The 15,475-nt window shown below is 48.6% G+C and overlaps 1 protein-coding gene across 1 annotated transcript in view; it reads right to left on the bottom strand.

Moving 5' to 3' along the window:
• The window catches only part of tmprss15 (transmembrane serine protease 15), a 56,667-nt gene that overhangs the window by 5,960 nt on the left and 35,232 nt on the right, over window positions 1–15,475 (bottom strand). The window contains exons 17-22 of the mRNA XM_078408606.1: window positions 11,926–12,058; window positions 9,080–9,175; window positions 7,822–7,871; window positions 7,034–7,208; window positions 3,757–3,938; window positions 664–759 (exon numbers count right to left, since the gene is read on the bottom strand). Of these exons, the coding sequence (XP_078264732.1) occupies window positions 664–759; window positions 3,757–3,938; window positions 7,034–7,208; window positions 7,822–7,871; window positions 9,080–9,175; window positions 11,926–12,058 (732 nt within the window). The remainder of the gene's footprint in view (window positions 1–663; window positions 760–3,756; window positions 3,939–7,033; window positions 7,209–7,821; window positions 7,872–9,079; window positions 9,176–11,925; window positions 12,059–15,475) is intronic.

The raw sequence follows: 15,475 nt of genomic DNA, 5'->3' as shown, positions 1-15,475 counted from the left end.
GGTTCTCCGACCAGCCCGACTGTCCCCCCCCCCCCCCCCCCCCCCCACGATTGCATTGTAAACATAGAAGCATAGAAAATAGGTGCAGGAGGAGGCCATTCGGCCCTTCGAGCCAGTGCCGCCATTCAATGTGATCATGGCTGATCGTCCACAATCAATCTCTTGTCTGACAATAGACAATAGACAATAGGTGCAGGAGGAGGCCATTCGGCCCTTCGAGCCAGCGCCGCCATTCAATGTGATCATGGCTGATCGTCCACAATCAATCTCTTGTCTGACAATAGACAATAGACAATAGGTGCAGGAGTAGGCCATATGGCCCTTCGAGTCAGCACCGCCATTCAATGTGATCATGGCTGATCATTCTCAATCAGTACCCCGTTCCTGCCTTCTCCCCATACCCCCTGACTCCACTATCCTTAAGAGCTCTATCTAGCTCTCTCTTGAATGCAAAGGTGTGCTAACAAAGGTGTGTTCTACGTTTTCCCAGACCTGCATCCCCTTTGATCTCTCACCCTCCCTTATCTCTGTGTCTCCCTCTCCCCTGACGCTCAGTCTGAAGAAGGGGTCTCGACTCCGGTACGTTGCCCATTCCTTCTCTCCGGAGGCGCCGCCTGTCCCGCTGAGTTACTCCAGCAGTTGTGTGTCTGTCTACTTACTTACCCCCTTCGTTCACTGCCCCCCAGCCTGCGATGGCGCAGGTCATTCCCGCTGGGAAATGTTGCTTGCTATCTGGTAGGCAGGCGGGCTGGACGTAATCTGTAACGAAGAAGAAATATTAGCAACGCATCGACCGCGTTGCTTCTATTTCGTTTATTTTAGCGTGGAAACAGGCCCTGCGGCCCACCGGGTCCGCGCCGACCACCGATCCCCGCACATCAACACTATCCCATACACATTAGTGACAATTTTTACATTTACCAAGCCAATTAGCCTACAAACCTGCACGTCTTTGGAGTGTGGGAAGAAACCGAAGATAGACAATAGACAATAGACAATAGGTGCAGGAGGAGGCCATTCGGCCCTTCGAGCCAGCACCGCCATTCAATGTGATCATGGCTGATCATTCTAAATTAGTACCCCGTTCCTGCCTTCTCCCCATACCCCCTGACTCCGCTATCCTTAAGAGCTCTATCTAGCTCTCTTTTGAATGCATTCAGAGAATTGGCCTCCACTGCCTTCTGAGGCAGAGAATTCCACAGATTCACAACTCTCTGACTGAAAAAGTTTTTCCTCATCTCAGTTCTAAATGGCCTACCCCTTATTCGTAAACTGTGGCCCCTTGTTCTGGACTCCCCCAACATTGGGAACATGTTTCCTGCCTCTAACGTGTCCAACCCCTTAATAATCTTATACGTTTCGATAAGATCTCCTCTCATCCTTCTAAATTCCAGTGTATACTGCCCCTGACACATTCTCCTGCCCCTGACACCGCTTCTAGCCTGTGAGTATTCAGGTACTGTTTAGTTTAGTTTAGTTTAGTTTAGTTTAGTTTAGTTTAGTTTAGTTTAGTTTAGTTTAGAGATACAGTGTGGAAACGGGCCCCTACTGCCCACCGTGTCCGCGCCAACCTGTTCTCACGCTAGTGATCCCACTTACACGGTAGAGGTGAACTTACGGAGGGCCAATTAACCTCCAAACCGCGCACATCTTTGGGATGGGGGAGGAAACCGGAGCGCCCGGAGCGAACCCACGTGGTCACAGGGGGAATGAGCAAACTCCACGCAGACAGCTACTGCTCCAGTAACTCCACTTCTGTGGAACCTTGAGATGGGGAGGAATGGTTTGAATGCAATGGTGGTGAATCTGTGGACTTCGTTGCCACAGAGGGCTGTGGAGGACAAGTCAATGGGTATTTTTAAGGCGGAGATTGATAGGATTGTGCAGGCATTCTGAGAATTTACGAGAATTATCCCAGGAATGAGTAGGTTAACCTATGATGACGTTTGTCGGCACTGGGCCTGCCCGAACTCGCTGGAGTTTCGAAGAATGAGGAGGGGGATCTCATTGAAACTTCGCGAATAGTGAAAGGCTTGGATAGAGTGGATGTGGAGAGGATGTTTCCACTAGTGGGAGAGTCTGGGACCAGAGGTCATAATCTCAGAACTAAAGGACGTTCTTTTAGGAAGGAGATGAGGGGAAATATCTTTAGTCAGAGGGTGGTGAATCTGTGGAATTCTTTGCCACAGAAGGCTGTGGAGGCCAAGTCAGTGGATATTTTTAAGGCAGAGATAGATAGATTCTTGATTAGTGCGGGTGTCAGAGGTTATGGGGAGAAGGCAGGAGAATGGGGTTAGGAGGGAGAGATAGATCAGCCATGATTGAATGGCGGAGTAGACTTGATGGGCCGAATAGCCTAATTCTACTCCTATTCCTTATGACCTTATGACTTAGGTTCTTGATTAGTAAAGGTCATAGAGTGATACAGCGTGGAAACAGGCCCCACGGCCCAACTTGCCCACACTAACCAACATGTCCCATCTACACCAGTCCAGTCCCACCTGCCTGTCTCCCTCTAAAACTATCCTATCCATGTACTTAAATGTTTCTCGAGCGTTGCGATAGTCCCGGCAGCCCATTCCATACCCCCACCAGCCTTTGTGTGAAAAGTTGTCCCTCAGATTCCTGTTAAATCTTTCCCCCTTCGCCTGAAACCTATGTCCTCTGACGCTTCATTCCCCCTACACTCAGCAAGAGATTCTGTGCGTCTACCCAATCTGTTCCTCTCGTGATTTTGTACGCCTCTATAAGATCACCTCTCATCGTTCTGCGCTCCAAGGAATAGAGTCCCAGCCTTACTCAACCTCTCCCTGTAGCTTGGACCCTCGAGTCCTGGCAACGTCCTCGTAAATCTTCTCTGAAACCCCTTTCCAACTTGACAACATCTTTCCCGTAACACGGTGCCCGGAACTGAACACAATACTCTAAACACGGCCTCACGAAACATCTTATAGGATTGAAACGTGATCTCCCAACTTCTTTAAGAGTGTCAAATTTACGGGGAGAAGGCAGGATGATTGGGTTAAGAGGGAAAAACAGATCAGACATGAGCGAATGGCACAGCAGACTCGATGGGCTGAATGGCCTAATTCTGCTCCTCTGGCGGTCACGGTGGCATGGTGGTAGAGTTGCCGCCTTACAGCCAATGCAGCGCCGGAGACCCGGGTTCGATTCTGACAATAGACAATAGACAATAGGTGCAGAAGTATGCCATTCGGCCCCTCGAGCCAGCACCACCATTCAATGTGATCATGGCTGATCATTCTCAATCAGTACCCCGTTCCTGCCTTCTCCCCATACCCCCTGACTCCGCTATCCTTAAGAGCTCTATCCAGCTCTCTCTTGAATGCATTCAAAGTATTGGCCTCCACTGCCTTCTGAGACAGAGAATTCCACAGATTCACAACTCTCTGACTGAAAAGGTTTTCCCTCATCTCCGTTCTAAATGGCCTACCCCTTGTTCTTAAACTGTGGCCCCTGGTGCTGCCTGCACGGAGTTTGTACGTTCTCCCCGTGACCCGCGTGGGTTTTCTCCGAGATCTTCAGTTTCCTCCCGCACTCCAAAGACGTGCAGGTTTGTAGGTTGATTGGCTTGGTATGTGTTAAAATTGTCCCTGGTGTGTTGTGTGTGTGTGGGTGTAGGATAGTGTTAGTGTGCGGGGATCGCTGTTCGGCGCAGATCCGGTGGGCCGAAAGGGCCTGTTTCCGCGCTGTGTCTCCAAACTAAACTAAACATCTTATGATCTTATGCATTACCTGTGTACTGCACGGCAGACTCCAGGTGCAACAAGGTGATGTCTCCGTTCTTGGTCCTCCGGTTGTACTGCGGGTTTATCAGGATGCGATCGATCGCAAGGACTTGGGTCTGGGGAGAGGTCAGGTTCAGTTGTGCGTGGAGACCCAGCACTGCCTGCCATCGTGACAACACGAGGCTCCTCCTGGAAAACAGTCAGATATCTCCAGACAGCTACCTATTACATAGAAATATAGAAACATGGAAAACAGGCGCAGGGAGGAGGCCATTCGGCCCTTCGAGCCTGTCCAGGGGTACCCTGGGGGATTTCCGGGACACTTGGGCACTGCAGGGTACTGGATGCATCCTGGAAAGGGATTATAATAGAGTTGTATAATAGTTTCATTTGGTATATTTGTACGTATTGTATTCTGGGGTGGGTTCTGTTTCATATTATTGCATTGTAAATATTGTTTTTAAATAATTAACATTGAAACATAGAAAATAGGTGCAGGAGGAGGCCATTCGGCCCTTCCAGCCAGCACCGCCATTCATTGTGATCATGGCTGATCATCCACAATCAGTAACCCGTGCCTGCCTTCTCCCCATATCACTTGATTCCGCTAGCCCCTAGAGCTCTATCTAACTCTCTCTTAAATCCATCCGGTGATTTGGCCTCCGCTGCCCTCTGTGGCAGAGAATTCCACAAATTCACAACTCTCTGGGTGAAAACGTTCCTTCTCACCTCAGTTTTAAATGGCCTCCCCTTTATTCTTAGACTGTGTGGCCCCCGGTTCTGGACTCCCCCAACGTTGGGAACATTTTTCCTGCATCTAGCTTGTCCAGTCCCTTTATAATTTTATACGTCTCTATAAGATCCCCTCTCATCCTTCTAAACTCCAGCGAATTCCCACATGATAAGGGAATAACGTTCAGCGCACTGGTGAAGTCCGATCGAAGAGAAGGCAGGAGAACGGGGTTAGGAGGGAGAGATAGATCAGCCATGATTGAATGGCGTAGTAGACTTGACGGACCGAATGGCCTAACACGACTCCTATCACTTATGACCTTAGAGTCTGAGGGTCACCAATGAAGTAGATAGTAGTGAGCTGTCCTGAACCATCGTCTACCTCATTGGTGACCCTCGGACTATCTTTGATCGGACTTTGCTGGGTAGGCCATTTAGAACGGAGATGAGGAAAAACCATTTCAGTCAGAGAGTTGTGAATCTGTGGAATTCTCTGCCTCAGAAGGCAGTGGAGGCCAATTCTTTGAATGCATTCAAGAGAGAGCTAGATAGAGCTCTTAAGGTTAGCGGAGTCAGGTGGTATGGGGAGAAGGCAGGAACGGGGTACTGATTGAGAATGATCAGCTATGATCACATTGAATGGCGGTGCTGGCTCGAAGGGCCGAATGGCCTACTCCTGCACCTATTGTCTATTGTCTAAACGTTATTCCCTTATCATGTAAATGGCTATGCTGTAAATGGCTCGATTGTAATCGTGTGTTGTCTTTCCGCTGACCGGTCAGCACGCATTAACAAGCTTTTCACTGTACCTCGGTACACGTGACAATAAACTAAACCAGGACTGAAGCTGAACTGACCTGATCTTGCTGGTCTTCTGGCCTACCTTGCAGACTCTTTTCATTGTTCTGGGTGTTACTATGGCCACACTCATTACTAACCTCTCCATATTCTCCACCTCAACATCTGGAATATAGAGCAATACCGCACTGGAACAGGCCCTTCGGCCCACAATGTCCGTGCCGAACATAAGGTCACCATAAGGTCACAAGTAATGGGAGCAGAATTGGGACATCTCTAAAACTGGGGATCTTATAGAAACTTACAAAATTCTTAAGGGGTTGGACAGGCTAGATGCAGGAAGGTTGTTCCCGATGTTGGGGAAGTCCAGAACAAGGGGTCACAGTTTAAGGATAAGAGGGAAGTCTTTTAGGACCGAGATGAGAAAGTTTTTCTTCACACAGAGAGTGGTGAATCTGTGGAATTCTCTGCCACAGAGGGTAGTTGAGGCCAGTTCATTGGCTATATTTAAGAGGGAGTTAGATGTGGCCCTTGTGGCTAAAGGGATCAGGGGGTATGGAGAGAAGGCAGGTACAAGATACCGAGTTGGATGATCAGCCATGATCATATTGAATGGCGGTGCAGGCTCGAAGGGCCGAATGGCCTACTCCTGCACCTATTTTCTATGTTTCTATGTTTCTAAAACTATACATGATTACAATCAAGCTGCTCACATTGTACAAATATAGGATTAAGGTCGGTGTGGACTCGATGGGCCGAACGGCGTGTTTCTCCACTGTACCTCTGAAACTAAAACAAAAACTATATTTGATTAAAATTAAGCCATCCACAGTGTGCAGACAGAGGATAAAGGTCGGTGTGGACTCGATGGGCCAAAGGGCCTGTTTCCGTGCTGTATGTGGGAAGAGATCGAAACATAGAAACGTAGAAAATAGGTGCAGGAGGAGGCCATTTGGCCCTTCGAGCCAGCACCGCCATTCTTTGTGATCATGGCTGATCATCCACAATCAGTAACCCGTGCCTGCCTTCTCCCCATATCCCTTGATTCCGCTAGCCCCTAGGGCTCTATCTAACTCTCTCTTAAATTCATCCAGTGAATCGGCCTCCACTGTCCTCTGTGGCAGAGAATTCCACAAATTCACAACTCTCTGGTTGATTTCTTTTAGATTTAGATTTAGAGATACAGCGCAGAAACGTGCCGCCCAGTGATCCCCGCACATTAACACTCTCCTACACCCACTGGGGACAATTAAAAAAAAAAAATTGCCCAGCCAATTAACCTACAAACGTGTACGTCTTTGGAGTGTGGGAGGAATCCGAAGATCTCGGAGAAAACCCACGCAGGTCACGGGGAGAACGTACAAACTCCGTACAGACGGCGCCCGTAGTCAGGATCGAACCCGGGTCTCCGGCGCTGCATTCGCTGTAAGGCAGCAACTCTACCGCTGCGCCACCGTGCCGTGCCGTGAAAAAGTTTTTTCTCACCTCAGTTTTAAATGGCCTCCCCTTTATTCTTAGACTGTGTGTGACCCCTGGTTCTGGACTCCACCAACATTGGGAACATTTTCACTGCATCTTGCTTGTCCAGTCCTTTCATAATTTTATACGTCTCTATAAGATCCCCTCTCATCCTTCTAAACTCCAGTGAATACAAGTCCGGCCTTTCCAATCTTTCCTCATATGACAGTCCCGCCATCCCGGGGATCAATCTCGTGAACCTACACAGCACTGCCCCAATAGCAAGGAAGGGTTACCCGTATACGCAGTGGGCCGCAGTCACGAGCCACTGCTTGCCGATCAGCGTGGCTCCGCAGATGTGATGACCGATGAAGTGCAGGGACACGATCCAGGGCCAAGTGCCATCTACCGCCTCGTTACCGCCGACGATTCTCGCGGCATCTTTCGGTCGCACCAATACCTTCCCACAGACTGAAAGGAGAAATAGATTCATGGCGTCAGAGAAATGAATTGATATGAAAGACACCAGAGGGGGGGGGGGGGGGGGGGGTCGCCTGTAGGTTAGTTACCGAAAACCTTCGTCGATTAGTCTAGAGACAGCGTGGAAACAGGCCCTTCGGCCCACCGGGTCCGCACTGACCAGCGATCACCCGCGCACTAACGGTATCACAAAATGCTGGAGTAACCCAGCGGGTCAGGCAGCATCTCAGGAGAGAAGCCAGGGTGAGACCCTTCTTCAGAGTCCCGCCCCCCCTGACATCAGTCTGAAGAAGGGTCTCGACCCGAAACGTCACCCTCTCCTTCTCTCCAGAGGTGCTGCCTGACCCGCTGAGTTATTCCAGCATTTTCTGTCTACCTTCCCGCGTGTGGGTTTTCTCCGGGTGCTCCGGTTTCCTCCCACACACCAAAGCCGTGCAAGGTTTGCCGGCTAATTAGATTTGGTGAAAATGTTAAATTGTCCCTGGTGTGCGTAGGATAGCATTAGTGCGCAGGGATCGCTGGTCGGCGCGGACTCAGTGGGCAGAATGGCCTGTCTACGTGGTGTATCTCTGAACTAAACTGTCAATTGGACAATTTTACTTACATTTCCTGTTGCACTTCTGATAAACAACTGCATCTGCAGTGCAGTTCTCACTGGAAGATAAAGAGACTTAATCACTTAATGCATTCCTTGCAAGCTCATGGGAATTCAGGTCCAATCAATTAATTAACTTGGATAAAAAGCCACGATCGATACTGGTGACTATGAATTAACTGGATCAGGCCAATAAGGCCCATCTGCCTCCTATAAGCAAGGAATCACCATACCTAGACACAAGGACCAATACCGGGTCAAATGACAGAAATGTTGTTTGTTCGCGATGACTACCGTAAGATTTATGGCAAGAAAATTAGGGGTAATCAATGCTGGACTTGCCTGCCACGCCCACATCAATTGAGAGGATAAAAAGGAAGACAGTTTAGGCGTATATCGGCTCGAGACTCATCATCGTGCTTGGAAAGGACGTCCTTGTTATTGAGGCAGTGCAGCTTAGATTCACCAGGTTAATCCCCGGGATGGCGGGACTGTCATACGAGGAAAGATCGGACTTGGCTTGTATTCACTGGAGTTTAGAAGGATGAGAGGGGATCTTACAGAGACGTATAAAATTATATAAAGGACTGGACAAGCTAGATGCAGGAAAAATGTTCCCAATGTTGGGGGAGTCCAGAACCAGGGGGCCACACACAGTCTAAGAATAAAGGGGAGGCCATTTAAAACTGAGGCGAGAAGAAACTTTTTCACCCAGAGGGATGTGAATTTGTGGAATTCTCTGCCACAGAAGGCAGTGGAGGTCAATTCTCTGAATGCATTCAAGAGAGAGCTAGATAGAGCTCTTAAGGATAGCAGAGTCAGGGGGTATGGGGAGAAGGCAGGAACGGGGTACTGATTGTGGAGGATCAGCCATGATCACAATGAATGGCGGTGCTGGCTCGAAGGGCCGAATGGCTGCCTCCTGCACCTATTGTCTATTGTCTATTGTCTATTGTCTATTGTAGAAGGCAGTGGAGGCCAATTCACTGGAAGAATTTAAAAGAGAGTTAGATAGAGCTCTAGGGGCTAGTGGAATCAAGGGATATGGGGAAAAGGCAGGCACGGGTTACTGATTGAGGAGGACCAGCCATGATCACAATGAATGGCGGTGCTGGCACGAATGGCCTCCTCCTGCACCTATTTTCTACGATTCTATGTTTCAATGAGGTCCCACATTTGCCCCAGGGCGCGATGGTTCACCATTATTTTTCCACAGACAATTAGGAATGTACAATAAATATGATATATTAAAAATGTTTTTAAATACCTTGGTATAAGTTCCACGGCTCCACTTGAAGTTGTATTCATTTGTACGAAGGGCCCGTAGCCCAGAGCTGGAGATGAAGATGTTTTGTTGTTGTTCCTACCAAGTGGAAGAAGAAGCTTAAAATGTACCCTTCATATTTCATAGAGTCACACAGCACGGAAACAGGCCCTTCGGCCCAAATCATCCATGCTAACCAAGAGGCCCCATCGGAACCAGTCCCATTTGCTTATCCCTGGACCACATCCCTCTCATCAAAGGGGTCGGCCATTTAGGACTGCGATGAGGAAAATCCTTTTCACCCAGAGAGTTGTGAATCTGTGGAATTCTCTGCCGCAGAAGGCAGTGGAGGCCAATTCACTGGATGATTTCAAGAGAGAGTTAGATTTAGCTCTTCGGGCTAAAGGAATCAAGGGATATGGGGAAAAAAGCAGGAACGGGGTACTGATTTTGGATGATCGGCTATGATCCCCGGGATGGCGGGACTGTCATATGAGGAAAGATTGGAAAGACTGGGCTTGTATTCACTGGAGTTTAGAAGGATGAGAGGGGATCTTATAGAGATGTATAAAATTATAAAAGGACTGGACAAGCTAGATGCAGTGAAAATGTTCCCAATGTTGGGCGCGTCCAGAGACAGGGGCCACACACAGTCTAAGAATAAAGGGGAGGCCATTTAAAACTGAGATGAGAAAAAGCTTTTTTCACCCAGGGAGTTGTGAATTTGTGGAATTCTCTGCCACAGAGGGCAGTGGAGGTCAGGCAGCATCTCAGGAGAGAAGGAATGGGTGACGTTTCGGGTCGAGACCCTTCTTCACTGGATGAATTTAAAAGAGAGTTAGATAGAGCTCTAGGGGCAAGTGGAATCAAGGGGTATGGGGAGAAGGCCGGCACGGGGTACTGATTGTGGATGATCAGCCTTGATCACAATGAATGGCGGTGCTGGCTCGAGGGGCCGAATGGCCTCCTCCTGCACCTATTTTCTATGTTTCTATGAGAGGGTTGCCAGGTTGCAAACAGTGGAACTGTCAGGACAACTAGGGTGGGGGAGGGGGAGTGGGGATGCAGGAGTTAAATGTTGTTGTTGTACCTCTCCCTTGACATATGGCAACTCGGGACAAAGAAAGGATGTAGGCGGAGACAGGAGGACAGTGGTAGTTTTTATTTGAGTAGGAGGGCAGGAGGAATCACAGAGGGGGAGCAGTGAGAAAGCATGTTGCCAAACTCTCGTCGAAGAGAGGAAGAGAACTTCTTCAAAGTAGAGTAAGAAAATAACTTTCAACAGATGCTGGTACAAATCGAAGGTATTTATTTCACAAAATGCTGGAGTAACTCAGCGGGTCAGGCAGCATCTCAGGAGAGAAGGAATGGGTGACGTTTCGGGTTGAGACTGAAGAAGGGTCTCGAATCCGAAAAACGTCACCCATTCCTTCTCTCCTGAGATGCTGCCTGACCTGCTGAGTTACTCCAGCATTTTGTGAATAAAATTCTTCAAAGTAGACATACACTTCTCACTGTCTTCCTGTCTCCACCTACATCCCTCCTTTGCCCCGCCCCCTCCCCTGACATCAGTCTGAAGAAGGGTCTCGACCCGAAACGTCACCCATTCCTTCTCTCGAGAGATGCTGCCTGACCCCGCTGAGTTGCTCCAGCATTTTGTGATACCTTTTGTGTTTAAGTGTAGTATCATCTCTATTAAGATGTTCCCTTTTAACCTCCATTCAGATGTTCCTTAAAGTCTGAAGAAGGGTCTCGACCCGAAACGTCACCCATTCCTTCTCTCCCGAGATGCTGCCTGACCTGCTGAGTTACTCCAGCACTTTGTGAATAAATACCTTCGATTTGTCCCAGCAAGTCTACAAGATCTTGCTCACCACATAACCTTCAGAAAATGTTTTCCTGAATTTTATTTGGAGGTCATTTAGTTTAATTTAGTTCGGAGATACGGCACGGAAACAGGCCATTCTGCCCACCGAGTCCGCGCCGACCAGCGATCCCCGCGCACTAACACTATCCTACGCACACGAGGGGCAATTTACAATCTTTACCAAAGCCAATTAACCTGCAACCCTGCACGCCTTTGGAGTGCGGGAGGAAACCAGAGCACCCGGGGAAAACCCACGCAGGTCACAGGGAGAACGTGCAAAACCCGTACAGACAGCGCCCGAGGTCAGGATCGGACCTGGGTCTCTGGCGCCGCGAGGCTTACGGTGATTCTTACGGCGCGCCACCGTGCCGCCACGTGTAAAGGAGCTGTTTAGAGAAACATAGAAACATAGAAAATAGGTGCAGGAGTAGGCCATTCGGCCCTTCGAGCCTGCACCGCCATTCAATATGACCATGGCTGATCATCCAGCTCAGTATCCTGTACCTGTCTTCTCTCCATACCCCCTGATCCCTTTAGCCACAAGGGCCACATCTAACTCCCTCTTAAATATAGCCAATGAACTGGCCTCATCTACCTTCTGTGGCAGAGAATTCCACAGACTCACCACTCTCTGTGTGAAGAAATGTTTTCTCATCTCGGTCCTAAAAGACTTCCCCCTTATCCTTAAGCTGTGACCCCTAGTTCTGGACTTCCCCAACATCGGGAACAATCTTCCCGCATCTAGCCTCTCCAACCCCTTAAGAATTTAATATGTTTCTATAAGATCCCCCCTCAGTCTTCTAAATTCCAGCGAGTACAAGCCGAGTCTATCCAGTCTTTCTTCATATGAAAGCCCTGCCATCCCAGGGATCAATCTGGTGAACCTTCTCTGTACTCCCTCTAAGTTTTTTTGTTTGTTTAGGAAGACGTCTAAAAGCGTTCCAACAACACGAGGTGTCAATGAGGAGAAGACATGACTTACCTGTAACCTAACAGGTGACAGACGGAGTCTGACAATGAGCCTGACCAATGGTTCCAGCACGCGGAGCACCACTCATCATTCACCTTGAACTGCACCACCCCGTCACTGCTCTGCGTTCCATTGAAAAGTCGCACTGCGGAAGCCAATGAGAAATCGAACCCGTCAATAACACCATCTATCAGGCAGGGGGGCCGCTTGATAGGAACCTGGGGGGGGGGGGGGAGGGCAACTCCCTCAATCAGAAGGGCGGTGGGTGTATGGAATGAGCTGCCAGAGGAGGTAGTTGAGGCTGGTACCAAGCCAGCATAGACGAGACAATCGGACGGGCACATGGGACAGCTTGAATTTAGAAGTTTGAGGGGGATCTTATAGAAACGTACAGAATTCTTAAGGGGTTGGACAGGCTAGATGCAGGAAGATTGTTCCCGATGTTGGGGAAGTCCAGAACAAGGGGTCACAGTTTAAGGATAAGGGGGAAGTCTTTTAGGACCGAGATGAGAACGTTTCTTTTCACACAGAGAGTGGTGAATCTGTGGAATTCTCTGCCACAGAAGGTAGTTGAGGCCAGTTCATTGGCTATATTTAAGAGGGAGTTAGATGTGGCCCTTGTGGCTAAAGGGGTCAGGGGGTATGGAGAGAAGGCAGGTACGGGATACTGAGTTGGATGATCAGCCATGAACATATTGAATGGCGGTGCAGGCTCGAAGGGCCGAATGGCCTACTTCTGCACCTATTTTCTATGTTTCTATGTTTCTATGAATGGGGCGGCACGGTGGCGCAGTGGTAGAGTCGCTGCCTCATGGCACCAAAGGCCCGGGTTCCTTCCTGACTACGGAAGCTGTCTGTACGGAGTTCGGACGTTCTCCCCGTGACCGGCGTGGGTTTTCTCCGGGTGCTCCGATTTCGTCCCACACGCACTCCAAAGACGTACAGATTGGTAGGTTATAGACAATAGACAATAGGTGCAGGAGTAGGCCATTCGGCCCTTCGAGCCAGCACCACCATTCAATGTGATCATGGCTGATCATTCACAATCAGTACCCCGTTCCTCCCTTCTCCCCGTACCCCCTGACTCCGCTATCCTTAAGAACTCTATCTAGCTCTCTCTTAAATGCATTCAGAGAATTGGCCTCCACTGCCTTCTGAGGCAGAGAATTCCACAGATTTACAACTCTCTGACTGAAAAAGTTTTTCCTCATCTCCGTTCTAAATGGCCTACCCCTTATTCTTAAACTGTGGCCCCTGGTTCTGGACTCCCCCAACATTGGGAACATGTTTCCTGCCTCTAACATGTTCAACCCCTTAATAATCTTACATGTTTCGATAAGATCCCCTCTCATACTTCTAAATTCCAGTGTATACAAGCCTAGTCACTCCAGTCTTTCAACATATGACAGTCCCGCCATTCCGAGAATTAACCTAGTAAACCTACGCTGCATGCCCTCAATAGCAAGAATATCCTTCCTCAAATTTGGAGACCAAAACTGCACACAGTACTCCAGGTGCGGTCTCACTGGGGCCCTGTGCAACTGCAGAAGGACCTCTTTGCTCCTATACTCAACTCCTCTTGTTATGAAGGCCAACATTCCATTGGCTTTCTTCACTGCCTGCTGTACCTGCATGCTTCCTTTCAGTGACTGATGCACTAGGACACCCAGATCTCGTTGTACGTCCCCTTTTCCTAACTTGACACCATTCAGATAATACTCTGTCTTCCTATTCTTACCACCAAAGTGGATAACCTCACACTTATCCACATTAAACTGCATCTGCCATGCATCCGCCCACTCACACAACCTTTCCAAGTCACCCTGCAACCTCATAGCATCTTCCTCACAGTTCACACTACCACCCAGCTTTGTATCATCTGCAAATTTGCTAATGGTACTTTTAATCCCTTCATCCAAGTCATTAATGTATATTGTAAATATCCCAGCTACAATTCTGCCAAATTGTTAGTTGTCCGTGGAATGCAGAATAGTGTCAATGTCCCGGGGTGATGGCTGGTCGGAGGGGATTTGGTGGGCCGAAGGGCCTGTTTCGGTGCTAAATCTCTATCGTCTAAAGTTAAAAAGTAAAAACCTGTTCAGTACTGCCTTCAACCACTGAAGGTCACCTCACCTTCTGTCTCCTTTCTCTGTTCGTTTACTTATTTATCTATTTATTCACTTCCCTATGTTCTCTAAATCCCTGTAAAGCGTCTTTGAGTATATGAAAAGCGCTATATAAATGTAATGCATCATCATCATCATCAAAAGTGGGCAAATGGAGCTAATGTATCTTGGACGGTAAGGATAAGCTTGGCCGCGTTGCTGTCTCCATGAAAGTCTTGACAAACTGGGCAAGTTGCCATCTTTACCATCCTGCGTGAGATTCCATGAATAAGGTTCCACGCTACAAGACAGAGTGCAGTGTCCTGGGTGGGTTGCTCCTGGGCCTGGCCAAGATGGCTATCCACGACTCACGGCGCCAGGCGGAAGAGGGCTCTGCCCGAGCCGGCTGCCTGCCCCTTTTCCGGGGGTTACGCCCGCGCCCGGGTGGGGTTAGAGAGGGACCAAGCGCTGTCCAGGGGCACCCTGGGGGATTTCCGGGACCCTTGGGCACTGCGGGGGACTGGATGCATCCTGGAAAGGGATTCTAATATAGTTGTATAATAGTTTCATTTGGTATATTTGTACGTATTGTATTCTGGTGGTGGATTCTGTTTTGATTTATTGCATTGTAAATATTGTTTTAAAATAATTAACATAGAAACATAGAAAATAGGTGCAGGAGGAGGCCATTTGGCCCTTCAAGCCAGCACCGCCATTCATTGTGATCATGGCTGATCATCCACAATCAGTAACCCGTGCCTGCCTTCTCCCCATATCCCTTGATTCCACTAGCCCCATGAGCTCTATCTAACTCCCTCTTAAATCCATCCAGTGATTTGGCCTCCACTGCCCTCTGTGGCAGAGAATTCCACAAATTCACAACTCTCTGGGTGAAAAAGTTCCTTCTCACCTCAGTTTTAAATGGCTTCCCCTTTATTCTAAGACTGTGTGGCCCCTGGTTCTGGACTCCCATTGAATAAATATTTTGATTAAAATAAAGACAGTGCAGAAACTGATGAAACTGATGAGAGCACGAGGGTACCAGGTAAGTTAATAGATCCGCACTTCTTTGAACAAGAACACGCATTTAGCTTAGCGTTTGGACTTTAGAGTTTAGAAACGCAGCATGGAAACAGGCCCTTCGGCCCACCGAGTCCACGCCGACCAGCGACATTAACTCAATTCTACATGCAATGGACAATTTACAATTTGACAGAAGCCAATTAACCTACCTATCTGTACGTCTTTGGAGTGAGTGTGGGAGGATCTTATCGAAACATTCCGTTCCATGTACCTGTCCAAGTGTCTCTTCTATGCTGGCCTAGTTAATGCATCAACTGCCACCTCTGTCAGCTCATTCCATACACCCACCACCCTTCTGATTGAGACAGTTCTATGTGATTACACTTTCTCATCCACTCCCTGCACACTCGGGACAACTTACAAAAGGCCAATTA

The sequence above is a fragment of the Rhinoraja longicauda genome, chromosome 12 (genome assembly GCF_053455715.1).
Source record: "Rhinoraja longicauda isolate Sanriku21f chromosome 12, sRhiLon1.1, whole genome shotgun sequence".
NCBI classification, from domain to species: domain Eukaryota; kingdom Metazoa; phylum Chordata; class Chondrichthyes; order Rajiformes; family Arhynchobatidae; genus Rhinoraja; species Rhinoraja longicauda.
Note: the sequence above shows the minus strand (reverse complement) of the source record. Positions and strands in the feature narration are given on the sequence as shown.